At 50.0% G+C, this 24,004-nt stretch overlaps 1 protein-coding gene across 1 annotated transcript in view; it reads right to left on the bottom strand.

The window, feature by feature from the left end:
* camta1a (calmodulin binding transcription activator 1a) overlaps positions 1 to 24,004 on the bottom strand; it is a 135,739-nt gene that overhangs the window by 76,780 nt on the left and 34,955 nt on the right. Inside the window, exons 4-6 of the mRNA XM_085967557.1 lie at positions 21,638 to 23,520; positions 14,297 to 14,423; positions 13,059 to 13,193 (exon numbers count right to left, since the gene is read on the bottom strand). Coding sequence (XP_085823683.1) covers positions 13,059 to 13,193; positions 14,297 to 14,423; positions 21,638 to 23,520 — 2,145 coding nt within the window. The remainder of the gene's footprint in view (positions 1 to 13,058; positions 13,194 to 14,296; positions 14,424 to 21,637; positions 23,521 to 24,004) is intronic.

The following is a 24,004-nucleotide window of genomic DNA, read 5'->3' as shown; positions in this document are numbered from 1 at the left end:
AAGGAGAGAGGGAGGGAGAGAGAGAAACACAGAATTAGAACAAGCGCTCCTGGTAAGGCTTTGCTAGCCCCTCTAACTCAATATTGCCCAATACATCAGCAACTAGCCATATGTGGCTAATTGGGAAGCCAGATGTGGCTAATTGCATTTCTGATGAGTAAATAAAAAATGAGTAATAGACACCATCGTTGGTCAGGTGATCTCAATACACATTCGCACGGTGTATGTATGTGAACTTTAACTTTTCTGTGTGTTTGTTGGTAAAATAGTAAGACGAGAAGCAGAGTGAGCGAGTGTTTTGATCGTTGTGTATGTTTTACTTCAGAGGTTATTTGCTAAAATGGTGTGTAACATGTGTAAAAACACCAGACATCATCACCGTGGAAACACCAGCAACACGGTACGGAGAGGGGAGCGGTCACCATGATCAGCTCGAGGAATAGGAATAAACGCTCCAGGCCAACACAAGACAGCAACCCAACTCTGGATGGAGAGCGAGGGGGGTGGAGTGGAGGGAGAGCAGCCGTGGATCTGGATGGAGAGCGAGGGGGGGTCTCGATGGCGAGCGAGGGTGGGTCTGGATGGTGAGCGAGGGGGGTCTGGATGGAGAGCAGGGGTGAGTTTGGATGGAGAGCGGGAGTGGGTCTGGATGGTGAGCGAGGGGGGGTCTGGATGGAGAGCGAGGGTGAGTTTGGATGGAGAGCGAGGGAGGGTCTGGGTGGAGAGTGGGGGTGAGTTTAGATGGAGAGTGAGGGTGAGTTTAGATGGAGAGCAAGGGAGGGTCTGGATGGAGAGCGAGGGTGAGTTTGGATGGAGAGCGAGGGTGGGTCTGGATGGAGAGCGGGGGTGAGTTTAGATGGAGAGCGAGGGTGGGTCTGGATGGAGAGCGAGGGTGAGTTTAGATGGAGAGCGAGGGTGAGTTTAGATGGAGAGCGAGGGTGAGTTTAGATGGAGAGCGAGGGTGAGTTTAGATGGAGAGCGAGGGTGAGTTTGGATGGAGAGCGAGGGTGAGTTTAGATGGAGAGCGAGGGTGAGTTTAGATGAAGAGCGAGGGTGAGTTTGGATGGAGAGCGAGGGTGAGTTTAGATGGAGAGCGAGGGTGAGTTTAGATGGAGAGCGGGGGTGAGTTTAGATGGAGAGCGAGGGTGGGTTTAGATGGAGAGCGAGGGTGAGTTTAGATGGAGAGCGAGGGTGAGTTTGGATGGAGAGCGAGGGTGAGTTTAGATGGAGAGCGGGGGTGAGTTTAGATGGAGAGCGAGGGTGAGTTTGGATGGAGAGCGAGGGTGAGTTTGGATGGAGAGCGGGGGTGGGTTTAGATGGAGAGCGAGGGTGGGTCTGGATGGAGAGCGAGGGTGAGTTTAGATGGAGAGCGAGGGTGGGTCTGGATGGAGAGCGAGGGTGAGTTTAGATGGAGAGCGGGGGTGAGTTTAGATGGAGAGCGAGGGTGAGTTTGGATGGAGAGCGAGGGTGAGTTTGGATGGAGAGCGAGGGTGAGTTTGGATGGAGAGCGAGGGTGGGTCTGGATGGAGAGCGAGGGTGGGTTTGGATGGAGAGCGAGGGTGAGTTTGGATGTAGAGCGAGGGTGGGTCTGGATGGAGAGCGAGGGTGAGTTTAGATGGAGAGCGGGGGTGAGTTTAGATGGAGAGCGAGGGTGAGTTTAGATGGAGAGCGAGGGTGAGTTTAGATGGAGAGCGAGGGTAAGTTTGGATGGAGAGCGGGGGTGAGTTTGGATGGAGAGCGGGGGGGGTCTGGATGGTGAGCGAGGGGGGGTCTGGATGGTGAGCGAGGGTGGGTCTGGATGGAGAGCGAGGGTGGGTCTGGATGGTGAGCGAGGGTGGGTCTGGATGGAGAGCGAGGGGGGGTCTGGATGGAGAGCGAGGGTGAGTTTAGATGGAGAGCGAGGGTGGGTCTGGATGGAGAGCGAGGGTGGGTCTGGATGGAGAGCGAGGGTGGGTTTGGGTGGAGAGCGAGGGTGGGTTTGGGTGGAGAGCGAGGGTGAGTTTAGATGGAGAGCGAGGGTGGGTCTGGATGGAGTGCGAGGGTGGGTTTGGGTGGAGAGCGAGGGTGGGTTTGGGTGGAGAGCGAGGGTGGGTTTGGGTGGAGAGCGAGGGTGGGTTTGGGTGGAGAGCGAGGGTGGGTTTGGATGGAGAGCGAGGGTGGGTTTAGATGGAGAGCGAGGGTGGGTCGGGATGGAGAGCGAGGGTGGGTTTGGATGGAGAGCAAGGGTGGGTCTGGATGGAGAGCGAGGGTGGGTTTGGGTGGAGAGCGAGGGTGGGTTTAGATGGAGAGCGAGGGTGGGTTTGGATGGAGAGCGAGGGTGAGTTTGGATGGAGAGCGAGGGTGAGTTTAGTTGGAGAGCGAGGGTGAGTTTAGATGGAGAGCGAGGGTGAGTTTGGATGGAGAGCGGGGGGGTTTGGATGGAGAGCAGGGGGGTCTGGATGGTGAGCGAGGGGGGGGTCTGGATGGTGAGCGAGGGTGGGTCTGGATGGAGAGCGAGGGTGGGTCTGGATGGTGAGCGAGGGTGGGTCTGGATGGAGAGCGAGGGGGGGGTCTGGATGGAGAGCAGGGGTGAGTTTAGATGGAGAGCGAGGGTGAGTTTGGATGGAGAGCGGGGGGGGTCTGGATGGTGAGCGAGGGTGGGTCTGGATGGAGAGCGAGGGTGGGTCTGGATGGTGAGCGAGGGTGGGTCTGGATGGAGAGCGAGGGGGGGTCTGGAAGGAGAGCGAGGGTGAGTTTAGATGGAGAGCGAGGGTGAGTTTAGATGGAGAGCGAGGGTGGGTCTGGATGGAGAGCGAGGGTGGGTCTGGATGGAGAGCGGGGGGGGTCTGGATGGTGAGCGAGGGTGGGTCTGGATGGAGAGCGAGGGTGGGTCTGGATGGTGAGCGAGGGGTGGGTTTGGGTGGAGAGCGGGGGTGGGTCTGGATGGAGAGCGAGGGTGGGTTTGGGTGGAGAGCGAGGGTGGGTTTGGATGGAGAGCGAGGGTGGGTTTGGATGGAGAGCGAGGGTGGGTTTGGGTGGAGAGCGGGGGTGGGTTTGGGTGGAGAGCGGGGGTGGGTTTGGGTGGAGAGCGGGGGTGGGTTTAGATGGAGAGCGAGGGTGGGTTTAGATGGAGAGCGAGGGTGGGTTTGGGTGGAGAGCGGGGGTGGGTTTAGATGGAGAGCGAGGGTGGGTTTAGATGGAGAGCGAGGGTGGGTTTGGGTGGAGAGCGAGGGTGGGTTTGGGTGGAGAGCGGGGGTGGGTTTAGATGGAGAGCGAGGGGGGGGTCTGGATGGAGAGCGAGGGTGGGTTTGGATGGAGAGCGGGGGTGGGTCTGGATGGAGAGCGAGGGTGGGTCTGGATGGAGAGCGAGGGTGGGTCTGGATGGTGACCGCGGTGGTGTGGGTTTGTAGGGAGAGAAGAGGCAGGTCTGGATGGAGAGATGGGTCTGGATGGAGAGCGAAGATGCCGTCTTTTGGATTAGACATTAAACCGAGGCCCGTCTGCTCTCTCAGGTGGACGTAAAAGATCCCATGGCACTATTTCGAAGAAGAGCAGGGGCGCTCTCCCCAGTGTCCTATTTAGCCCTTAATCAACATCACTAAAACAGATTATTTGGTCATTATCACAATGCTGTTTGTGGGATCTTGCTGTGTGCAAATTGGCTGTTGCATTTCCTACATTACAACAGTGACTACACTTCAAAAGTACTTCATTGTCTGTAAAGCACTTTGGGATGTCGTGAGGTCGTGAAAGGCGCTATAGAAATTGAAGTCTATCTTCCTTTTAACGGATTCCTTCCTATGTTACAAGTTCCTCAGCAATGTTACCCCAAAGAGGTCAGTGAGTAAATGCACCAATCCATGTGGCACTGAGCCATACAGACCAGACAGTCCCAGGTTCAATCTCTGGTCTGTACTGAGTTAGTAGATCTCACCTGATGAGCAGTAGATGGTGCCTTAATTGATCTCAGGGCCCTTGGCGAGGGGAAGGGAAAAGTCAGCAATTGCTGCAGATGGCATTAAGGATGGACGTATTCCTGGAGGTTCCATCACCTGATCTCCTGTCTCCGTCAGCCCCTCCCCCACACTCCCGCCATTGGTCAACCGACACAGCGCCCCACCTTCCTGCTGCCAATCAGAAAGCGAATAGACTCTTCATTACCCGATTGGATGATTCTTGACTCTCAGTCAAACAGCCTTTTTTCCCCCAATCTCCAATATTTTTATAATAACTAATAAAGGAAAGTGTTCAAAGAAAATATAAAATACACACAATTTTTGTTTAATGCCCTTGTGATTATTCTCCAGCGTGTTGCTTGCAGCAGTGACCTGGAGATTAATCTTCAATTCCTGGAGACTCCAGGGCAATGCTGGAGGGTTGGCACCTCTAAATGGCCTGCATGTGGATCTTGGCAGGGACAGGATCGATTAGTGACAGTTTAAAGAACCCATGTCAGTGCTTTGCACTTCCTTAGCTAAAGGGTACTGAGACAATTCATAGATTCATAGAATCTTACAACACAGAAGGAGGCCATTCGGCCTGTCACACCTATGCCGGCTCTTTGAAAGAGTTATCCAATTTAGTCCCACACCCCAGCACTGTCCCCATAACCCGGCAAATTAATCGTCTTCAAGTACATGTACAATTACCTTTTATAAGTTCCTATGGAATCTGATTCCACCACCCTTTCAGGCAGTGTGTTCCAGATCTTACCAACCCTCCATGTGAAGACATTTCTCCTCATTTCCACCTCTAGTTCTTTTGCCGATTATTTTAAATCTATGAAATCTGGTTACCGACCCACTTGCCAGAGGAAATAGTTTCTCCCTCCTTGGTCTACCAAAACCCTTCATAATTTTGAATAACTCCAAATGTTCTCTGCTCTAAGGAGAACAATCCCACCTTCTCCAATCTCTCAACATAACTGAACTCCCTCATCCCTAGTATCATCCTGGTAAACCTCCTCTGGACCCTCTCCAGGGCTTTGACATCCTTCCTAAAGTGTTGTAGCGTCTCTACTGTTGCCCCAGCTGTTCCCAGCTAACTCCGCATGGACAAGGTCTCAGCTGTGATGCCCCTACACACTGGAACAGCTTGGCAACATTCATGGTCTAGATTCACGCACGAGGATAGGCTATTTTGTGGCTGTACACTAGCAAGTCAACGGCCTAGAAATTTGATAAGGCCCGAAAACGGGCGGTGGCACGGTGGGCGAGATTTGCTCGCGCCTGTTTAAAAAGCGCAGGCAGCACATTATTTTGGAGCTGCCTGCTGATTTGAATGATTGTAGTGCACAGCCCAGCGACGAACGCGTTGCTTCAGGCTGTGCGCTCAGCAGGAGGCCCAATGTCGCGTCGCTGGAGCGAGGCTGCATTCTCTTAAAGCAAGGCTGTCATTTTAGAAAGGAGTCTCGAGCCCTTATAGCTGAACTGCCTTCTGTATGTTAAAAAATGGTAAAAGTGCTTCAGAACGAACACAAATGGCTCAACAGGGCAGGGAAAGGGCACCCAAGGTCTCGCATGCAGCACTCAAGCTTTTTGCAGGGGGTCAACACTGCAAGAGAGGTCCTCTACCCACAGGGGACCAGGAGGCCCTCCAGAAAGAAAGATGTGGGACCAGATCGCCGAGGCCGTCACTACCAACAGTGTTGCCCCCAGGACCTGACTTCAATGCCCAAAGAAGTTTCATGACCTTAGACCAGTGGTCAAGTTCAGTGATTGCATCTTCAAAATCCGCCTCCTACCAACTGCACCACTAGCCTCACACACTGTTTAATGCACGACGCCCCCCACTCCATCACTCACCTACCAACAATCTGTACCAAACACAAGGCACACTTCAAATTCCTAGCTTCACCTCACCCCCTTGGAGGAGACTGCTGGCCATTCTTGGCAGGGGCATGGCTGAGCCCTTGCCCAGTGGCGGGGCTGAAAGAATACAAGATGCTGGTATCCTCATACGTTAACCTCCTTCTCACATCCCACTTCCCCCTCATCCCACAACATCTTCTGATGTACAAGATGCACATGGTGTAAGCATGCACCTCTTGCTTTCCTGCCCTCCCCTCACCACAACCTGCAGAATGCAGCCTGCCCAGCCAGTGGTTGACCAAGTAGAGGGAGAGGAGAGTGAAGAAGAAACACTGTCACTCGATATCACGCTCCCAGCCACCAGCTCCTCGAGGTCGTCCTGCAAGGCCATCTGCAGTGTCCCCCAGTGAAAGTCAGAAGCCTTCCACCAGCCATGCTGCAGCCACTGGGGAAGCACTGCGTGACATCACTAGGATAGGCAAAGGCACACTCAAGACAGTCACTAAGGGAATGCACAAGGGTGATTATTTGATTTTTTGAAGTAATTTTGGATGCATATATCGATAAAGTTGGATTGGAAAGTTTGCTTTGTGGTGGCTTTTATTTCAGCATTGTGGCAGGAGGACGCTGTGATGGTCAATAGCAGAGGGAAGGTAAGGTGTGGGACTAATGTTGAAAGGGGAATTGGAGTTGTGGTCGCTGGTACTGCATGCAGATAATTTGATCCCGGATATCCCCTTCCTTCCTTCTGCTTCTTCCTCTTCTGCTTCTTCCTCTTCCCTCTGCGAGCAGCTTGTCCCTTTTGCTGCCTCTGCTTCATCTCCATGTGATGTTGCAGCCCAAGGGGGACAGCAACAGAGCCCCCAGGAATGGGAGCAAGTGGTGTTCTCAGAGGCCTTCCTTTAACATCCAAAGCCTTGCAAGCATCCCTGCACACTTTAACAACTTATTAAATGTATTGCACCAAGCCACTACTCCAATAAAATATTAAAAAACCTCTCCAAAAGCTGAAATCGAAACTTACCTGAAAGATGCATGTGTCCCTTTAAGAAGCGCTGCCTGCGTCTCTGTACAACTGCTGCGCACTGTTCTTCCGTGCGTGGATAGGAGAGGGCATTATGGAGTGTGGCGACGTCCAAAATCGCAGTCTTGCACGCCAATTGACACCATGATGTGCACATTTATATTGGAGAGGCAAGTGCAGGCAGTGGCAGTGCTGCCGTCCTCTCCAAAATGGCGGCTGCCATGTCCCGCACCAGAAGCAAGCGGAAGCGAGACGGCCGCCATTTTTTCAAGAAAACCAGCCTTAACGGCCGGCGCTATAAGATCGAATTTCGTGGCCAACATCTTCAGGCGAGTAGGCCAGGAAATTGGAGCAATAAATCCCTGCCGTGCAATTTCTGTAGTCTGCGCTCTTTTATCTAACGTGACAAGCCCAAGAAAAAAATAGAATTGAACTGTTGCCAGCTAATCCACAAACTGTTGCCTTTGTTTACGCCAGCGAAACACTTCACTGTGTCTCGAGAGCACCAGGTAAAAGCACTGATCACAAAATGATTACAAACTACTGGAATATGGAGTGGTTCTTCAGCTGGTTACCGCTGGCAACGGGCCTAGTGGCAGGCCTTTTGGAGTGGTTTGACATCAAGATATTTATTAGCCATGTGGTGGGAAGAAGTTCGGCTCTGTATATGAGTGAGCATTAAATGTGGTCTAGGAATAGGACTGGTGGCACACGGTTTGTTTTCAATGTGCAGGATAACCTTCCTTTAAACTTTTATGTGGGACAACATAAAAATTCCTTAAGGAATACATTTATATTACATCTTTTTATGTCTTTCAAAATGTCTCAAAATGCGTCAATTGCAAAGAATTACATGGGGAGACTTTCGGTTTGGGTGCCGAACAGGCGTGATATCAGCAATGCGCCTGTGACACCAGCCAAGGCAACAGTTGGGAAGTCTGAACCACTTTTAGGTTTGGGCCTTACTAACGTTTTAGGAGCATAGATACAGGAGGCGGCCATTCAGCCCCTCGAGCCTGTTCCGCCATTCAATTAGTTCATGGCTGATCTGTATCTTAACTCCATCAACCCGCCTGTAATACCCTTGCCTAACAACTTAGAGGTGGTGGTGTTCCCATGCACCTGCTGCCCTTGCCCTTCTAGGTGGTGGAGGTTGCGGGTTTGGGAGGTGTTGCCGAAGAAGTCTTGATGAGTTGCTGCAGTGCATCCTGTAGATAGTACATTGCTGCCACGCTCCGGCAGTGATGGAGGGAGTGAATGTTTAAGGTGGTGGATGAGGTGCCGATCAAGCGGACTGCTTTTTCCTGGATGGAGTCGAGCTTTTTGAGTGTTGTTGGAGCTGCACCCATCCAGGCAAGCGAAGAGTATTCCATCACACTCCTTACTTGTACCTTGTAGATGGTGGAGAGGCTTTGGGGAGTCAGGAGGTGACTCACTCGCCGCAGAATACCCAGCCTTGCAGCCACAGTATTTATGTGGATGGTCCAGTTAAGTTTCTCGTCAATGGTGACCCCCAGGATGTTGATGGTGGGAGATTCGGCGATGGTAATGCCATTGAATGTCATGGGGAGGTGGTTGGGCACTCTCTTGTTGGAGATGGTCATTGCCTGGCACTTGTGTGGCACGAATGTTACTTGCCACTTATCAGCCCAAGCCTGGATGTTGTCCGGGTCTTGCTGCTTTTCATTTTGAAAGGTGCAGTCGGGTTCCTACAACAGGTGTAGGACCCCGATTTGCATATTTAAACAACCTCTTGCTAGCTTTGGGTGGGAGAGTTGGGCACCCATTTAAAGACCTGTTTGAAAGTTGATTCAGGCGGGCCAATGGGCACACAATATCCCCACCAGACATTCAACTGCCAGCCACCCGTTTATCAGGCGGGAAATGGGTAGTCTGTAGTTGAAAGGCACCCCACTGTTGTTATGTTGGCTGAGGCACAACCACAAATAATGAGTTGGACAGGGGGGTGGCATCAAGGGCAAGTGCAGGACTTGCAGTTGGGCAGAGTGGCCATATCCCATGCCAAACAATTTGGAGGTGAGCCGACCCTCCTCATAGTGGCCGGGTAAATGTGGTGGCCACTTTAAACACAATAAGAACTCACAAACAGCAAGAATGACTCGTTAATCTATTTTTGGTGGTGGTTGAGGGAGGAATGTTGGCCAGGACACCGAGAGAACTCCCTACTGTTCATTCAATAGTGCCCTGGGACCTAACATCCAACTGAACCACTGGACAGGACCTCGGTGTACATCTCAGCTGTGGCTCAGTTGGTAGCGCTCTCGCCTCAGTCAGAAGGTTGTGGGTTCAAGTCCCACTCTAGAGACTTGAGCGCAAAAATCTAGGCTTACACTTCAGTGCACTGCTGAAGGAATGCTGCACTGTCAGAGGTGCCGTCTTTCGGATGAGATGTTAAACTGAGGCCCCGTCTGCTCTCTCAGGTGGACGTAAAAGACACTATTTCGAAGAAGAGCAGTGGCGTTATCCCCGGTGTCCTGGCAAATATTAATCCCTCAATCAGCACAATAAAAACAGATTATCTGGTCATTATCACATTGCTGTTTGTGGGAGCTTGCTGTGTGTAAATTGGCTGCTGTATTTTCTATATTACAACAGTGACTACACTTCAAAAAGTACTTCATTGGCTGTAAGCCATTTTGGGACGTCTGGTGGTTGTGAAAGGCACTATATAAATGCAAGTCTTTCTTTTTTCTTTAAGGGTGGAGCTCCGACAATGCAGCACTCCCTCCATGCTCCCTATGAAAGTTTGCCAGGTCTGCTTTTAACTCCCATCCAGACTCCACTATTCCACTATTCCAACGCTCTCCTGGTCGACCTCCCACCCTCCACAGATTTCAGCTTATCCAAAACTCTGCTGCCCGTATCCTAACTCGCACCAAGTCCCGTTCAGCACTCCTGTGCTCGCTGACCTACACTGACTCCCGGTCCGGCAACACCTCAATTTTAAAATTCTCATCCGTGTGTTCAAATCCCTCCACAGCCTTGCCCCCCCTCCCTATCTCTGTAACCTCCTCCAGCCCTACAACCCACCGAGATCTCTGCGCTCCTCCATTTCTCGCCTCTTAAGCATCCCCCATATCCTTCACCCAACCATTAGCGGCCGTGCCTTCAGCTCTCTAGGCCCTAAGCTCTGGAATTCCCTCCCTGAGCCTCTCCACCTCTCTCTCCTCCTTTAAGACACTCCTTTTGGTCCCTTGTCCTAATATCAAATTTTGTTTGCTAATCGCTCCTGTGATGCACCTTGGGACGTTTTACTATGTTAAAGGCGCTGTATAAATGCAAGTTGTTATTATTATGATGTATGTACAAGCTTCACCTACAGAATGATAGGGATTGGGCCCTCAATTATCCACACTGAGCCTCGGGCATGCCCAAAGGGGGAAAGACGTCCTGGCACAAAAATCTGATGCGTCTCTATGGGTATGGAAAGAAATTGGAGATAGAGTAGCTCCAGAATAATGTTGTGCACCTACAGGTGATCGCAGATACAGTACAGAATCGCTTTAAAATGGAAATGACGGTGACGCATAGTAGGAGTGCCACAAACCCGATGCACGACTCGCACTGATGACTCACACTGATTCATATCCACTGTTGCTAATTTGACAGCTGTTTCTGGTTGACTTTTTTTCTGCTGTTAACACTCTTCAGGCCAACTTTCCAGACCGTAATCGTAGGGTCGATGTGCCCAAGTTTCTAGATGAGTACCACATTCCTTAAGGTGTCAGCCATGGCTCAGTGGTAGCACTCTTGCCACACGGTCAGAAGGTCATGGGTTCAAGCCCTCACTCCAGAGACTTGAGCACATTTCCCAGGCTGATTATTTTGTGATCTTGTGTTTTTTTTTGGTATCGTTCCAGCTGTTGCACTTTGGTTACACAACACCACCAGCAGAAGAACTGCCTGTGCAAGTTAAGGGGAGGCTGGATAAGTACCTGAGGGAAAAAGGGTTCGAAGGATATGCAGGTAGGGTTAGCTGAAGTAAGCTTTTCTCTAGAAAAGAGAAGGCTGAGTGGTGACCGAATAAAGGTCTTTAAGATTATCAAAGGGTAGACGTAGAGAAGATGTTTCCACTGGTGGAGGAGACCAAAACTAGGGGCCATAAATATAAGACAGTCACTAATAAATCCAATAGGGAATTCAGGAGAAACCAGGAGAGTGGTGAGAACGTGGAGCTCACTACCACATGGAGTGGTTGAGGCGAAGAGCATAGATGGATTTAAGGGGAAGCTAGATAAACATACGAGGGAGAAAAGAATAGAAGGATCTGTTAGATGAAGAGGGGTGGGAGGAGGCTCGCGTGGAACATACACACCGGCATGGACCGGCCTATTGGGCCGAATGGCCTGTTTCTGTGCTGTACATTCGATGTAATTCTATGAATTGGAGCAGAGGCCCCACACCAGCAGATGGACAGAAAACCATTTCAAAAATAAATGGCGATTTAAAAAAAAAAGATACGTGCAGATATACATCACAGAAATACTGACAACATTTTATAGTGTCCCAAAGGGTCTCAATTGGACAGAGCAATCTGTCTGGCCTGAGTTTGTGCCCGGCATGGACCTGTTGGGCCGAATGGCCTGTTTCTGAGCTGTACATTCTATGGAATGTTATGTAATTTATTGTGCACGAATTTGCTGCTGCGATTCCTACACTATAACAGTGACTACACTTCAAAACTACCTCATTGGCTGTAAGGCGCATTGGGACGTCCTAGGGATATGTGGAAAAGTGCTATATAAATGCAAGTTCTATCTTTCTTTACCCACCATCTCACCATATTCCTCAATCCAATCTACCCATATCCTCACTACATCTATCAATCCCTTCTTTCTATAGAAACACAGTTGCCTCTTGAACCCGTTTACACAGTCCGCTTCAATATCCTTACCTGATAACTTATTCCGCAAATCTGTTACCCTTAAAAAAAGTTCCCCTGACTCCCCTTCTTACTCCTAATTTCCTGATGTACAACCTGTGCCCCCTGGGATTTGAACCCTTCATCACCGTGAATAATTTGCATTTGTCAATCTTCATACAACGGCTGCTGTGAAATAGTTTTCAGATGAGGATGTTGCAGAAACTGCATAGAATTGTATTACATCGAATGTACAGCACAGAAACAGGCCATTCGGCCCAACAGGTCTATGCTGGTCTTTATGCTCCACACGAGCCTCCTCCCACCCCACCTCATCTCACCCCATCAACATAACCTTCTATTCCTTTCTCCCTCGTGTGTTTATCTAGCTTCCCCTTAAATCAATCTGTGCTATTCGCCTCAGCCACTCCATGTGGTAGCGAGTTCCACATTCTAACCACTCTCCTGTTTCCTCCTGAATTCCCTATTGGATTTATTAGCGACTATCTTATATTTATGGCCCCTAGTTTTGGTCTCCCCCACAAGTGGAAACATCTTCTCCACGTCTACCCTATCGAACCCTTTGATAATCATAAAGACTGCTATTGGGTTACCCCTCAGCCTTCTTTTTTCTAGAGAAAAGAGCCTGATCAGCCTTTCCTGATAGGTATAATCTCTCAGTTCTGGTATTAACCTTGTAAATCATTTTTTGTACCTTCTCCAGTGCCTCTATATCCTTTTTAGAATATGGAGACCAGACTGCACAAGATTCTATACAAGTTTAACATAACTTTTCTGCTTTTCAATTCTTTCCCTCTAGAAATGAACCCCAGTGCATTGTTTGCTATTTATGGCCTTATTAACCTGCGCCATTGCTTTTAGTGATTTGTGTATCTGTACCCCCAGATCCTGTGCAATGTTCTGAAAACAGCCCTTTAAAATTTCAATGCATGAGAACACTGTCTGATTGATAGTTTCTGCTCCCACAGTGTTGAAATCAAGACTCATTGCACCAGCTCTGAGTCTAAATCATTGTTTGTCAGGAACTTTAGTCTGTAAAACTCCTTACCACCCTCAGTCTTACCTTCCTCTGACAATCCACAGGTTTTCATCTAACCACGACTTGCTGATACGTGTGCCAACTGAATACAGATTAGTCAATAAACTCAATTTAAGCTTTGAACTTTCAACAAGCCCATGTGATGTGCTGTACCTCAAGCCCTGTTTAACAGAAGCTGGCAATGCAAATACACAACCATCTGACCAAACAAGGAGCTAATCTCATCGCCAGTGTTCAATTGCCTCAAGAACAGGTACCTTTCAAAGCTGAACAATGTGCTAGACAGTGATTGGAGCTACTTACCGTCCAGTGACAGCCAGTCGTGCTGGGACGTGGGAAGAGTTGGCAAGGCTCTGGCTTTGTACTCAAAGACGACAGAGTTGGAGATGATTTGACTATTGAAGGCCACCTGCAGTGTCACAAGGCCAGTGTCGTGGGCTGGATGGAAAGAAAAAGAAAAAGTGACAGTTAGTTGTTGCAGCTGCCTCACTGAATGGGCGGTGCTGCCACTTCTGTTTAGCAAGTTTGCCGACATTACTCGCTAACTTCAAAAAAAAAATCAAGGATTGGAATTCCAACCAATGCCTTGCTCCTAGGCCACAAAGCAGAGCGAAGGGGGTCCTACAATTCCCCACATGGTGACCTCCTGATTTCAATCATCCCACTGTGGGCAATTGCCAAATGGAAGCCAAAACTTCCACACAGGAAGGTAAAGAAAAAGAAATTGAAACCAAGGTGTCAGCCGTGGCTCAGTGGATAGCACTCTCGTCTCTGAATCAGGAGGTTCTGGGGTTTAATTCCCACTCTAGGCTGACACTCCAGTACAGTGCTGAGGGAGCGCTGCACTGTCAGAGGTGCCGTCTTTCAGATGAGACGTTAAACCGAGGTCCCGTCTGCCCTCTCAGGTGGATGTAAAAGATCCCATGGCACTATTTCGAAGAAGAATAGTTCTCCCAAATAGTCCTCCAGGGCAAATATTTATCCCTCAACCAACAACACTGAGACCGATTATCTGCTCGTTCATCACATTGTTGTACGTGGGACCTTGCTGTGTGCAAATTGGCTGCCCCGTTCCCTCCATTACAACAGTGACTCCACTTCAAAAAGTAATTCATTGGCTGTAAAGCACTTTGGGACATCCTGAGGATGTGAAAGGCACTATATAAATGCAAGTTCTTTCTTTCTTGAATAATGCAGGCTCTCTGGCTGGAGGAGGAACGGTGGCAGGACTGCCAACCTAACCAGGCTTTTAAGCAACACGTTTAGTTCACTGGTTCTTAATGTGGGTGCAAAGTGAGAGGACGTAGGCTGCGATTTCCCCAACACCAGAAAGCTCCAAATCCCAACCGGGCGTCAATGGGAGAGGCCGAGTGAAGGGAAAAAGCAGAAAACGTTGGCTGCACCCACCAGTGCCAGGCACAAGTATGGCACGAACAGATCTCTGGCACCAGCCCACCTGCTCATGGTGTGTGGCAGTTGGGCTCGGAGAAGGGAAGGATCTTGCAAAGAAAAGTAAGAATGAATAAAAGGTTGTCTCTTACCTGGGCAATAACATCTAAGGACACCGGGCTGAATAAGAGATGCAGGCACTGAAATCTGGTCAAACAGGCAACTGTAATTATTGCTGGCTTCCTGCCATGGTCCCGTGATCAGCACCTTCACTCCTCCCTGCAACGGCACAATAACGAGATCCCAGTGAGCGGCTCATCTTTCAGCACAAGCAAATACAACAGCTCTTTCCTCCCAATAGGACTTTAATGCCCTTGTTTTCTCCCCTCCTGTCCTGAAGGCACCAACTCTTATTGGGGAACATCTCCAGGGATGCCGGCGGCCCTCTGGTGCCTCGCCCAATTCGTCATCGACATCGGGCTATTCAACTGCAGGGGCATCGCGGACAAGCTCAATTCCAATTGTGTGTGGAGTGTTGTATTTGCGCGACTGCAGAAAGACATTTTAGTTTATTTGTTCATGGGATACGGGCATCACTGGCAAGGCCAGCATTTATTGCACATCCCTAATTGCCCTCGAAAAGGTGGTGGTGAGCTGCCTTCTTGAACCGCTGCAGTCCGTGTGGTGAAGATAACTCCCACAGTTGGAGCAGATTTTCCTGTTCCTGTGCCTGAGTGCAGTGCACAGAGGAAAATCAGGCGGGGAGGATCAAACACCAATAAGTATCACCCATATCCCAATAACAAATGTCATTACGAAATTAGCAAAAGAACCAGGAGGGAGGGAGATGAGGTTTTTTTTTACGCAGCGAGTTGTTCTGATCTGGAATGCACTGCCTGAAAGGGTGGTGGAAGAACATTCAATAGTAACTTTCAAAAGAGAATTGGATAAATACTTGAAGAGGAAAAATATGCAGGGTTATGGGGAAAGGACAGGGGAGTGGGACTGATTGGATAGATCTTTCAAAGAGCTGGCACAGGCACGATGGGCTGAATGGCCTCCTTGTGTGCTGTATGTTAGTTTTCAGTTCTGATGAAGGGTACACACCTACAGTTCTCTTCACAGAAGCTGACTGCCATGCTGTGCATTTTCACATTTTCTTTCAGGTCTCCAGCATTTGTGGATTTTATTTCTTCTCTAATATGATCTATATGGCTAGAGTTAAGAAATAATAGAGGTGTCCTTATACTACTAGGTGTATTCTATAGACCACCAAATAGTGGGAAAGATATGGAGGAGCAAATTTGCAGAGAAATTACAGAGAGGTGCAAGAACTATAGAGTAGTAATAATGGGGGACTTCAACTATCCTAATATAGACTGGGATCGTAATAGTGTTAAGGGCAGAGAAGGGGAAGAATTTCTGAAGTGTGTTCAGGAGAACTTTCTTGATCAGTATGTTTCCGGCCCGACGAAGGAGGAGACATTGCTGGATCTGGTTCTGGGGAATGAGGTAGGTCAAGTAGAGCAAGTGTCAGTAGGTGAACATTTAGGGAACAGTGATCATAGTATCATAAGGTTTAGATTAGCTATGGAAAAGGACAGGGAGCAATCTAGAGTAAAAATGTTTAACTGGGGGAAGGCCAATTTCAGTGGGATGAGAACGGATCCGGCCCGGGTAAACTGGAAGTAAAGATTGGCAGGCAAAACTGTAATGGAACAATGGGCTGCCTTTAAAGAGGAAATAGTTCAGGTACAGTTGAGGTACATTCCCACTAGGGGGAAAGGCAGGGCATTAAAGTCTGGACTCCCTGGATGATGAAAGAGATAGAGAATAGGGTGAAGCAGAAAAAGAGCGTGTATGACAGATGTCAGGTTGCAAATACCTCTGAGAATCTGGCTATACATAGAAAGGTCAGAGGAGAAGTGAAAAAGAAAGTAAGAGGGGCAAAGAGAGGGTATGAATAGAATGGCAGCCAACATAAAAGGTAATCCAAAAGTCTTCTATAGGCATATAAATAGTAAAAGGGTAGCAAGAGGAGGGGTGGGGCCAATTGGGGACCAAAAAGGAGACCTATGTGTGGAGGCAGAGGGTATAGCTGAGGTACTAAACGAGTACTTTGCATTTGTCTTCACCAAGGAAGAGGGTGCTGCCATAGACATAGTAAAGGAGGAGGTAGTGGAGAAAGTTGATAGGATAAAAATTGATAGAGGCGGTATTAAAAAGGCTGGCAGTACTTAAAGTAGATAAATTACCAGGAGCGGATGGGATGCATCCTCGGGTGCTGAAAGAATTGAGGGAGGAAATCGCAGAGATACTGGCCTTAATATTCCAATCCTCCTAAGATACGGGGGTGGTGCCAGAGGACTGGAGAATTGCAAATGTTACACCATTGTTCAAAAAAGGGTGTAAAGATAAACCCAGCAACTACAGGCCAGTCAGTTTGACCTCAGTAGTGGGGAAGCTTTTAGAAACAGTAATCAGGGACAAAATTAACAGTCACTTGGACAAGTGTGGATTAATTAAGGAAAGCCAGCATGGATTTGTTAAACTAACTTGAGTGAGTTCTTAGATGAGGTAACAGAGAGGGTTGATGAGGGTAATGCGGTTGACATAGTGTACATGGATTTCCAAAAGGCATTCGACAAAGTGCCACATAATAGTCTTGCCATCAAAGTTGCAGCCCATGGAATAAAAGGGACAGTGGCAGCATGAATACGGAATTGGCTAAGTGACAGGAAACAGAGAGCAGTGGTGAACGGTTGTTTTTCAGACTGGAGGAAGGTATACAGTGGTGTTCCCCAGGGGTCAGTTCTAGGACCACTGCTTTTCTTGATATATATTAATGACTTGGATGTAGGTGTACAGGGCACAATTTCAAAATTTGCAGATTACACAAAACTTGGAAGTATAGTGAACAGTGAGGAGGAGAGTGGTAGACTTCAGGAAGACAGACAGGTTGGTGAAATGGGCAGACAAGTGGCAGATGAAATTTAACGCAGAAAAGTGTAAAGTGATATATTTTGGTAGAATGAATGAGGAGAGGACATATAAACTAAATGGTACAATCCTGAAGGGGGTGCATGAACAGAGAGACCTGGGGGTAAGTGTGCACAAATCGTTGACGGTGGCAGGGCAGGTTGAGAAAGCAGTTAAAAAGGCTTACGGGATCCTGGGCTTCATAAATAGAGGTATAGAGTACAAAAACTAATGGAAATTATGATGAATCTGTATAAAACACTGGTTCGGCCTCAACTGGAGTACTGTGTCCAATTCTGGGCACCACACTTTAGCAAGGATGTGAAGGCCTTAGAGAGGGTGCAGAAAAGATTTACGAGAATGATTCCAGGAATGAGGGACTTCAGTTATGTTGACAGACCGGAGAAGCTGGGGTTGTTCTCCTTGGAGCAGAGAAGATTGAGAGGAGATTTGATAGAGGTGTTCAAAATCATGAGGGGTCTGGACAGAGTCGATAGAGGGAAACTATTCCCATTGGCGGAAGGGTCGAGAACCAGAGGACACAGATTTAAGGTGATTGGCAAAAGAACCAAAGGCGACGTAAGAAAAAACTTTCTTACGCAGCGAGTGGTTAAGATCTGGAATGCACTGCCTGAAAGGGTGGTGGAGGCAGATTCAATCACGGTTTTCAAAAGGGAGTTGGATAAGTATCTGAAGGAAAGAAATTTGCAGGGCTACGGGGAAAGGGCAGGGGAGTGGGACTAGCTGAAGTGCTCTTGCAGAGAGCCGGCATGGGCTCGATGGGCTGAATGGACTTCTTCTGTGCTGTAACCATTCTATGATTCTATGTTAGCGTCTTCTGGTCTAACCTGTCTCACAGTACCAAGAAGGCGGCCAGGAATTTACAACAGGTTTGATTGATTTCAAAAGTACATCAACATTACCTTATTTTATTTGAGATGTCGACAGTAGATTCATAAACAGTAACTATCACTCTTCTTTGCCTTTCTATGTTGTTCCAGCCAAGCTCAAAATATAGTTCAAGAACAATAGGGGAAAATTACTGTCTGCGCTATTTAACTGCTTGTAAATCATGAGGTTAGTTAGAGGGCAATTGTATCTGCTTGTAAATTTTAGGCTCTGGTTCAACAGCTGGCTTTCATTTCCCTTTCTTTAAGATTGCGTTGCTTCTGTAACAAAGTGTGACACCTGGAGTGAGATTGATGCTGGGAATTGTGGGCAAGGTGCTTGCTGGGAGCTGTAGCTGTCGTCTCATCTGCTTAGAATGCACCTTGGCATATTTTAAATGTAGAATCTGCATTTTTAAGTCTGATTGTTTTTTTTATCATCGTTTATGTCATTATTGTTTTACAAACTTGATTTCCTGCCCTAACTTTGTCAGCTGCTCAGAGTTCAAGATGACAACTAAAAGAATCCAAACACTTGCACTCGCATACACACGCGCGCACACACATTCCATTAGGGGTCACTCAATAGCACGCAGCAGTGTCGATTCTGCTGATCCCCAGTCCAAGGAGGTTCAATGCAGTGCCGCCCTGGCAGAGATCAACTGACTCAGTGAAAAGAGGGATTGAACCGGGGAGCATCCTGGGTCTGTGCGACTCAGTACCATAACGGGCAGTGCCACGTGGCACTTGTGGCGTCGCTTTAGGAATATGGGTGTCAGTGTTAATGGTGAGTGGTGCGGGGAGGGTGTGACTACGACTATACACAGGAGGTCTTCACAAAGCCCTGCACAGACTGGGACAGCTGAGTGTTGGTGCTTGTGGTGAGCAGCGTAATGACATTTTTCTGTGACGAGAACGTTTAACCCAGGCTCAGGTGGCCAGGCACAGTCCTCGATGGTCTGGAGTGCGGAGTGAGGTCCAGGAAGCCTCTCCGGATGGTGCGCTGGGACAAGTTAGGCGGTTTTGTTTTTTGCTTTCCTCTCCTCAAATGCTGCTCCAGAGCCCAGTAATTGGTGAGATAAGGTCAGGACTTGAACCTGGGGGGTCCCCCAGCTGCCGGATGGACATTTTGCCGCTGTACCGATCAAGCTGCTTCAGCACGTGGTCTGAACCAGTAAACTTTCTTCTTTTGGCAGTGCCGTTATCTGGTCAGGTTGCCGACCCCTCCAGGGTCCCCAGGAATGAAATATTAATCTCCAGGACGCTGCTACAAGCAAACCCAGGAGAAAAACCACAGGGATATTAAAATAAAATTGTGGGGTTTTTTTCATTTTATTTGAATGCTTTCACTTATTAGTTATAAATATATTGGAGACGGGATGAATAAAGTCTGGTGAACTGATAGTCAAGCAGCATTCAATCGGGTAATTAAGAGCCTGGTTGCTTTCCGATTGGCCGTCGGAAGGCGGGGCACTGCGAGGATAGACGTGTCGGGCGACCAGTGGCAGGAGCCTGGCTGGCGGGGCGGCTGGAGGTGGCCTGATAAACCTCCAGGAATGGGGACAATTAGAGTTGGGAACATTACTATCCGGGGATGGGAGGGCGCGGTGTTCACTACAGGGAGGGGTGGAAAAGGCAGCAAGTGTGCACTCCCAGATGCCTGACCTCTCACAATCCCTCGCACATGGGTGAATAGCACCATCAGTAGGATGTGAGCAGGCTCCTGATCCGTCCCAGAGTGAAGTGTGAAACAAGAGAGAAATGAATTTTTAAAAATACCTTAGCTCCCTCTAGTGGCATAGAGAACAAAAGCAAGGACGTTAAGCTGAACCTTTTTAAATCACGAGTTGGGTCCCAGCTGGTGTATTGTGTTCAATTCTGGGCACCACACTTTAGGAAGGAGGTCAAGGTCTTGGAGAGGGTGCAGAAGAGAGTTACCAGAATGGTACCAGGGATGAGAGACTTCAGTTATGTGTCGACACTGGAGAATCTCAGCTGGTTCTCCTTAGAGCAGAGAATGTTAAGAGGAGAATTGATAGAGGTGTTCATAAATCATGAAGGGTTTTGATAGAGTAAATAAGGAGAAACTATTTCCAGTGGCAGGAGGGTCGGAAACCAGAGGACACAGATTTAAGGTCATTAGCAAACGGGCCAGGGGGAGATGAGAAGAATTTTTTTAACGCAGCGAGTTGTTGTGATCTGGAATGCGCTGCCTGAAAGGGCGGTGGAAGCAGATTCAATAGTAACTTTCAAAAGGGAATTGGATAAATACTTGATGGGGAAAAATTTACAGGGCTATGGGGAACGAGCAGAGTGAGTGGGACTAATTGGATAGCTATTTCAAAGAGCTGGCATAGGAAGGTGGGACGAATGGCCTCCTTCTGTGTTGTAAGATTCTATGATTAGTGGCTCTGATCCGCACAGACCAGGACAGTCCCAGGGTCCCTCACTGGGTCTATACTGAGTTAGTTGATCTCAGCCAGAGGCATCAGATATGGGTGCTACGATGGTTACCTGCATCCCTGGGCTTGGAGATGGGCCAAAGTTCCTGACCACTGACCGCTAACCCCAGCTAGAAAGTGTGTGTGTGACTGCCAGCTTTGTGGGGGGGGGGGGGGGGCGCGGTGGCAGGATCGGGCCCGGCTGCGATTCCCCCAGAGCCGAACAGACTGCCACCGTTCACTGTCCGGGATCCTATAAAAGGTCCGGGCACCTGAGCCAGGTACAGGAGTGTGGCCGTGCCCGTGGCATTGCAACCAGCGAGCATCAGAGCCTCGAGGACAGAAGACAGCTGAAGGAAGGGGCAAAGAACCAGACTTGAGTGAAAGGTAGTTCGGCGGAAGCAAAGGGTTAAAAAACGAAGAGATCTTTGTGACTGGTGCACAAACAGCACGGCATCAGAGAAAGTATCGGAACAAGAGGAGGCTATTCAGCCCTTCGAGCCTGTTCCGCCATTCAATGAGATCATGCCTGATCTGTATATTCCATCCACTCACCCATGCTCCATATCTCTAAATAATCTTGTCTTGCAAAAATTTATCGATGTCAGATTTAAAATGATTAACTGACCATGTTTAGGAAGGACGTGAAGGCTTTGGAGAGGGTACAGAAGAGATTTACTAGAATGTTTCCAGGAATGAGGGACTTCAGTTACGTGGATAGACTGGAGAAGCTGGGGCTGTTCTCTTTAGAGCAGAGTAGGTTAGGAGGAGATTTGATAGAGGTGTTCAAAATCATGAGGGGTGTAGATAGAGAGAAACTGTTTCCAATGGCAGAAGGGTCGATAACCAGAGAGCACAGATTTAAGGTGATTGGCAAAAGAACCAGAGGCGACATGAGGAAAAACTTTGTTACGCAGCGAGTGGTTAGGATTTGGAATGCACAACCTGATAGGGCGATGGAAACAGATTAAATAGTAGCTTTCAAAAGGGAATTGGATAAATATTTGAAGGAGAAAAAAATTGCAGGGATATGGGGAAAGAGCGGGGGGAGCGGGACTAACTGGATTGCTCTTCGAAAGAGCCGGCGCAGGCTCGATGGGCCGAATGGCCTCCTTCTGTGAGGTACTATCTTATGAATCTAGGTTAGTGAGAATGGGATTAACTCCCAGCCGCGCCCCTTCCTTACCTCAGGGTAAGACCACTCCGGAGAGTAGTCCGTCACCATGAACAAGCGTCCGCTCTGCTGCAGCGACCCCAGCGCCCCCTGGGCCGACACCACCTCGGACACGTGCATGTAGGCCATGGAGCTGCCCCCGCTATCCCCGCCGCCCAGCTGCAGGCCCTGCTGCTGCTGCTGTTGCTGCTGCTGCTGCTGGGGGCTGCAGCAAGGGATGCAGATCTCGGCCTGGCTGAAGGTGGCCACCCTGGCTCTCTCGTCCTCCGACTGCTGCAGGCCGCCCCCGGCGCCCGTCTCGCTCGCCACCAGCTGGTGCCCGTACAGCGTGCTGGCGCCGCCCTCCACTGATATGAAGTCGTTGATCAGGTCGGAGAACTGGTTGCTGAAGGAGATGTCGAAGTGGTCCAGGTTGAGCTCCATGTTGGCCGAGGGCCCCAGGCTATGGTGGGCCACTGGATACAGGCCCGACACCATGTTGCCCTGCAGGATGGGCAGCCCATTGCCCCCGGCCTCCGCCTGGATGTAGTGCTCGGTGCTGCAGGCCGGCAGCTCGGCCGACTTCAGGAGACCCTCGCCCCCCTCTGACTGGGCCGCCGTTTCCATGGGGACCTCCGCCTCGGCCGCGATGGGCTGGAAGTTGGCCTGGAACTGCAGCAGCTGCAGGGAGGGGGTGGCCTCCATGCGGCCCTGCTGCACGGGACCGTTGCAGCTGGACGCGGCCTGCGTGGGTGACTCGGTCTTGACATTGGCCAGCCCCAAGGCACTGGCGAACTGGCCTCCCCCGTCACTCAGGCCGTTGCTGTGCACGCCAGGCTCTAGGTGATGGGTCTTGCTGGCCTCCTGCAGGAAGAAGCTGGGCGAGGGGTTCTGGTGAACGTGGGGGCTCTGGACGTTCTGGGCGTAACCCGAGGAGAAGTCCTTGCTGGAGTCGATGGCGCTGAAGTCCATTTGCTCCAGGGTGGTACTGGGGCTGAGGCCCCCGGAGGACAGCAAGGCCGAGCCTGGGGTCAAGGAGATGGAAGCTGGGGCGGAACTGGTTTGGAACCCTTCCTTGGACATCTGCTGCTCGAAAGAGTTGTCTTCGGTCTTGATCTCCTTCACCAAGGGCCCGCTGAAGCAGTAGCCGCCCTCGTTACCCGGCGACTGCCGCGGGTTGCTGTTGCTGCCGTCGTTTTTCAGGGCCCCTCCGCCGTACGTCTGGCCCTGCTTGGGGTTGTTGAGGAAGCAGTCAGGGTCAAAGTTCATGCTGGCTTCTGGGATCTTCTCACCGCTCTCCAGGGTGGAGGAGAGCACCAGGTCCTCCGCCACGCCAGCCGACATCATGGACAAGCCGTCGGGGTTGCCAGCGGCCGCCGAGGAGGCGAAGGCGAACTTGTGCCCGTCCGAGTTGACGGCCAGGACCAGCCCTTGGGCCCCCGCGTCCGAGGCGATGAGGTGCTGGCCGGGCCCTGTGCTGGGGGACATTGTGTACACCGCCTCGTTGGTGACCTCTGACATGAAGACGGTGGCGTTCTGGGACAGACTGCACATGACGGAGGCCACGGCCATGCTGGAGACTCCGGTGATGGCTGGGCTGTCAGCCATGTCCGTTTCGCTGTTGAGGCCGCTGCTGATGGAGACCGGGGAATTCTGGGTGGTGTCAGGCACCTCCACCTGGTTGGTAGAGGAGACCTCGGTGCTGTTCTGGTGCAGCAGGACGGGTTTGGCCAGCTTCCCGTTCCGCTTCTCGCGGCTCGAGGCCTTGCCGTGCCCGTGGTCATTCTTGCCCTCGGAGACGTCATTGTTCTGGACCTCTGGGTGGCTGCTGTAGGCGCCGGTTCGCGGCTCAACCTTTGGTGATATGATGCGGTGTTTGGCACTGTTGCACTTGTGGTGAACGCTGCTCCCGGCACCTAGAGAGGGGTGGGGGGGGTGGTGGGCAGGAACAGGCAAAACCAGTCAACCGGCAGCTCAATGTTTTTACTCTACTCACCCCCCTCCCCTCCCCAAGCATCATAGACCTAGTGCCAACAGGGCAAGCAATCTGTGCCACTTGGAGATGCACTAGAGCACCCTACCATGAGGTCTTAGCCGTGGCTTAGTGGGTAGCTCTCTCGCCTCTGAGTCAGAAGGTTGTGGGCTCAAGTCCCACTCCACTGACTTGAGTATATAATCCAGGCTGACACTTCAGTGCAGTACTGAGGGAGTGCTGCACTGTCGGAGATGCCGTCTTTTGATGAGACATTAAACCGAGGCTCTGTCTGCCCTCTCAGGTGGACATAAAAGATCCCACGGACACTATTTCGAAGATTAGGGGGAATTTTCCCCGGTGTCCTGGGTCAATATATATCCCTCAAACAATGCCACTAAAACAAGCATATTATCTGGTCATTATCA

Source organism: Somniosus microcephalus, chromosome 25, assembly GCF_052327205.1.
Source record: "Somniosus microcephalus isolate GS21.2 chromosome 25, FLI_Smic_1.0, whole genome shotgun sequence".
Taxonomy (NCBI): Eukaryota; Metazoa; Chordata; class Chondrichthyes; order Squaliformes; family Somniosidae; genus Somniosus; species Somniosus microcephalus.
The sequence above is the reverse complement of the archived record's forward strand: the minus strand, read 5'-3'. Positions and strand labels throughout refer to the sequence as shown.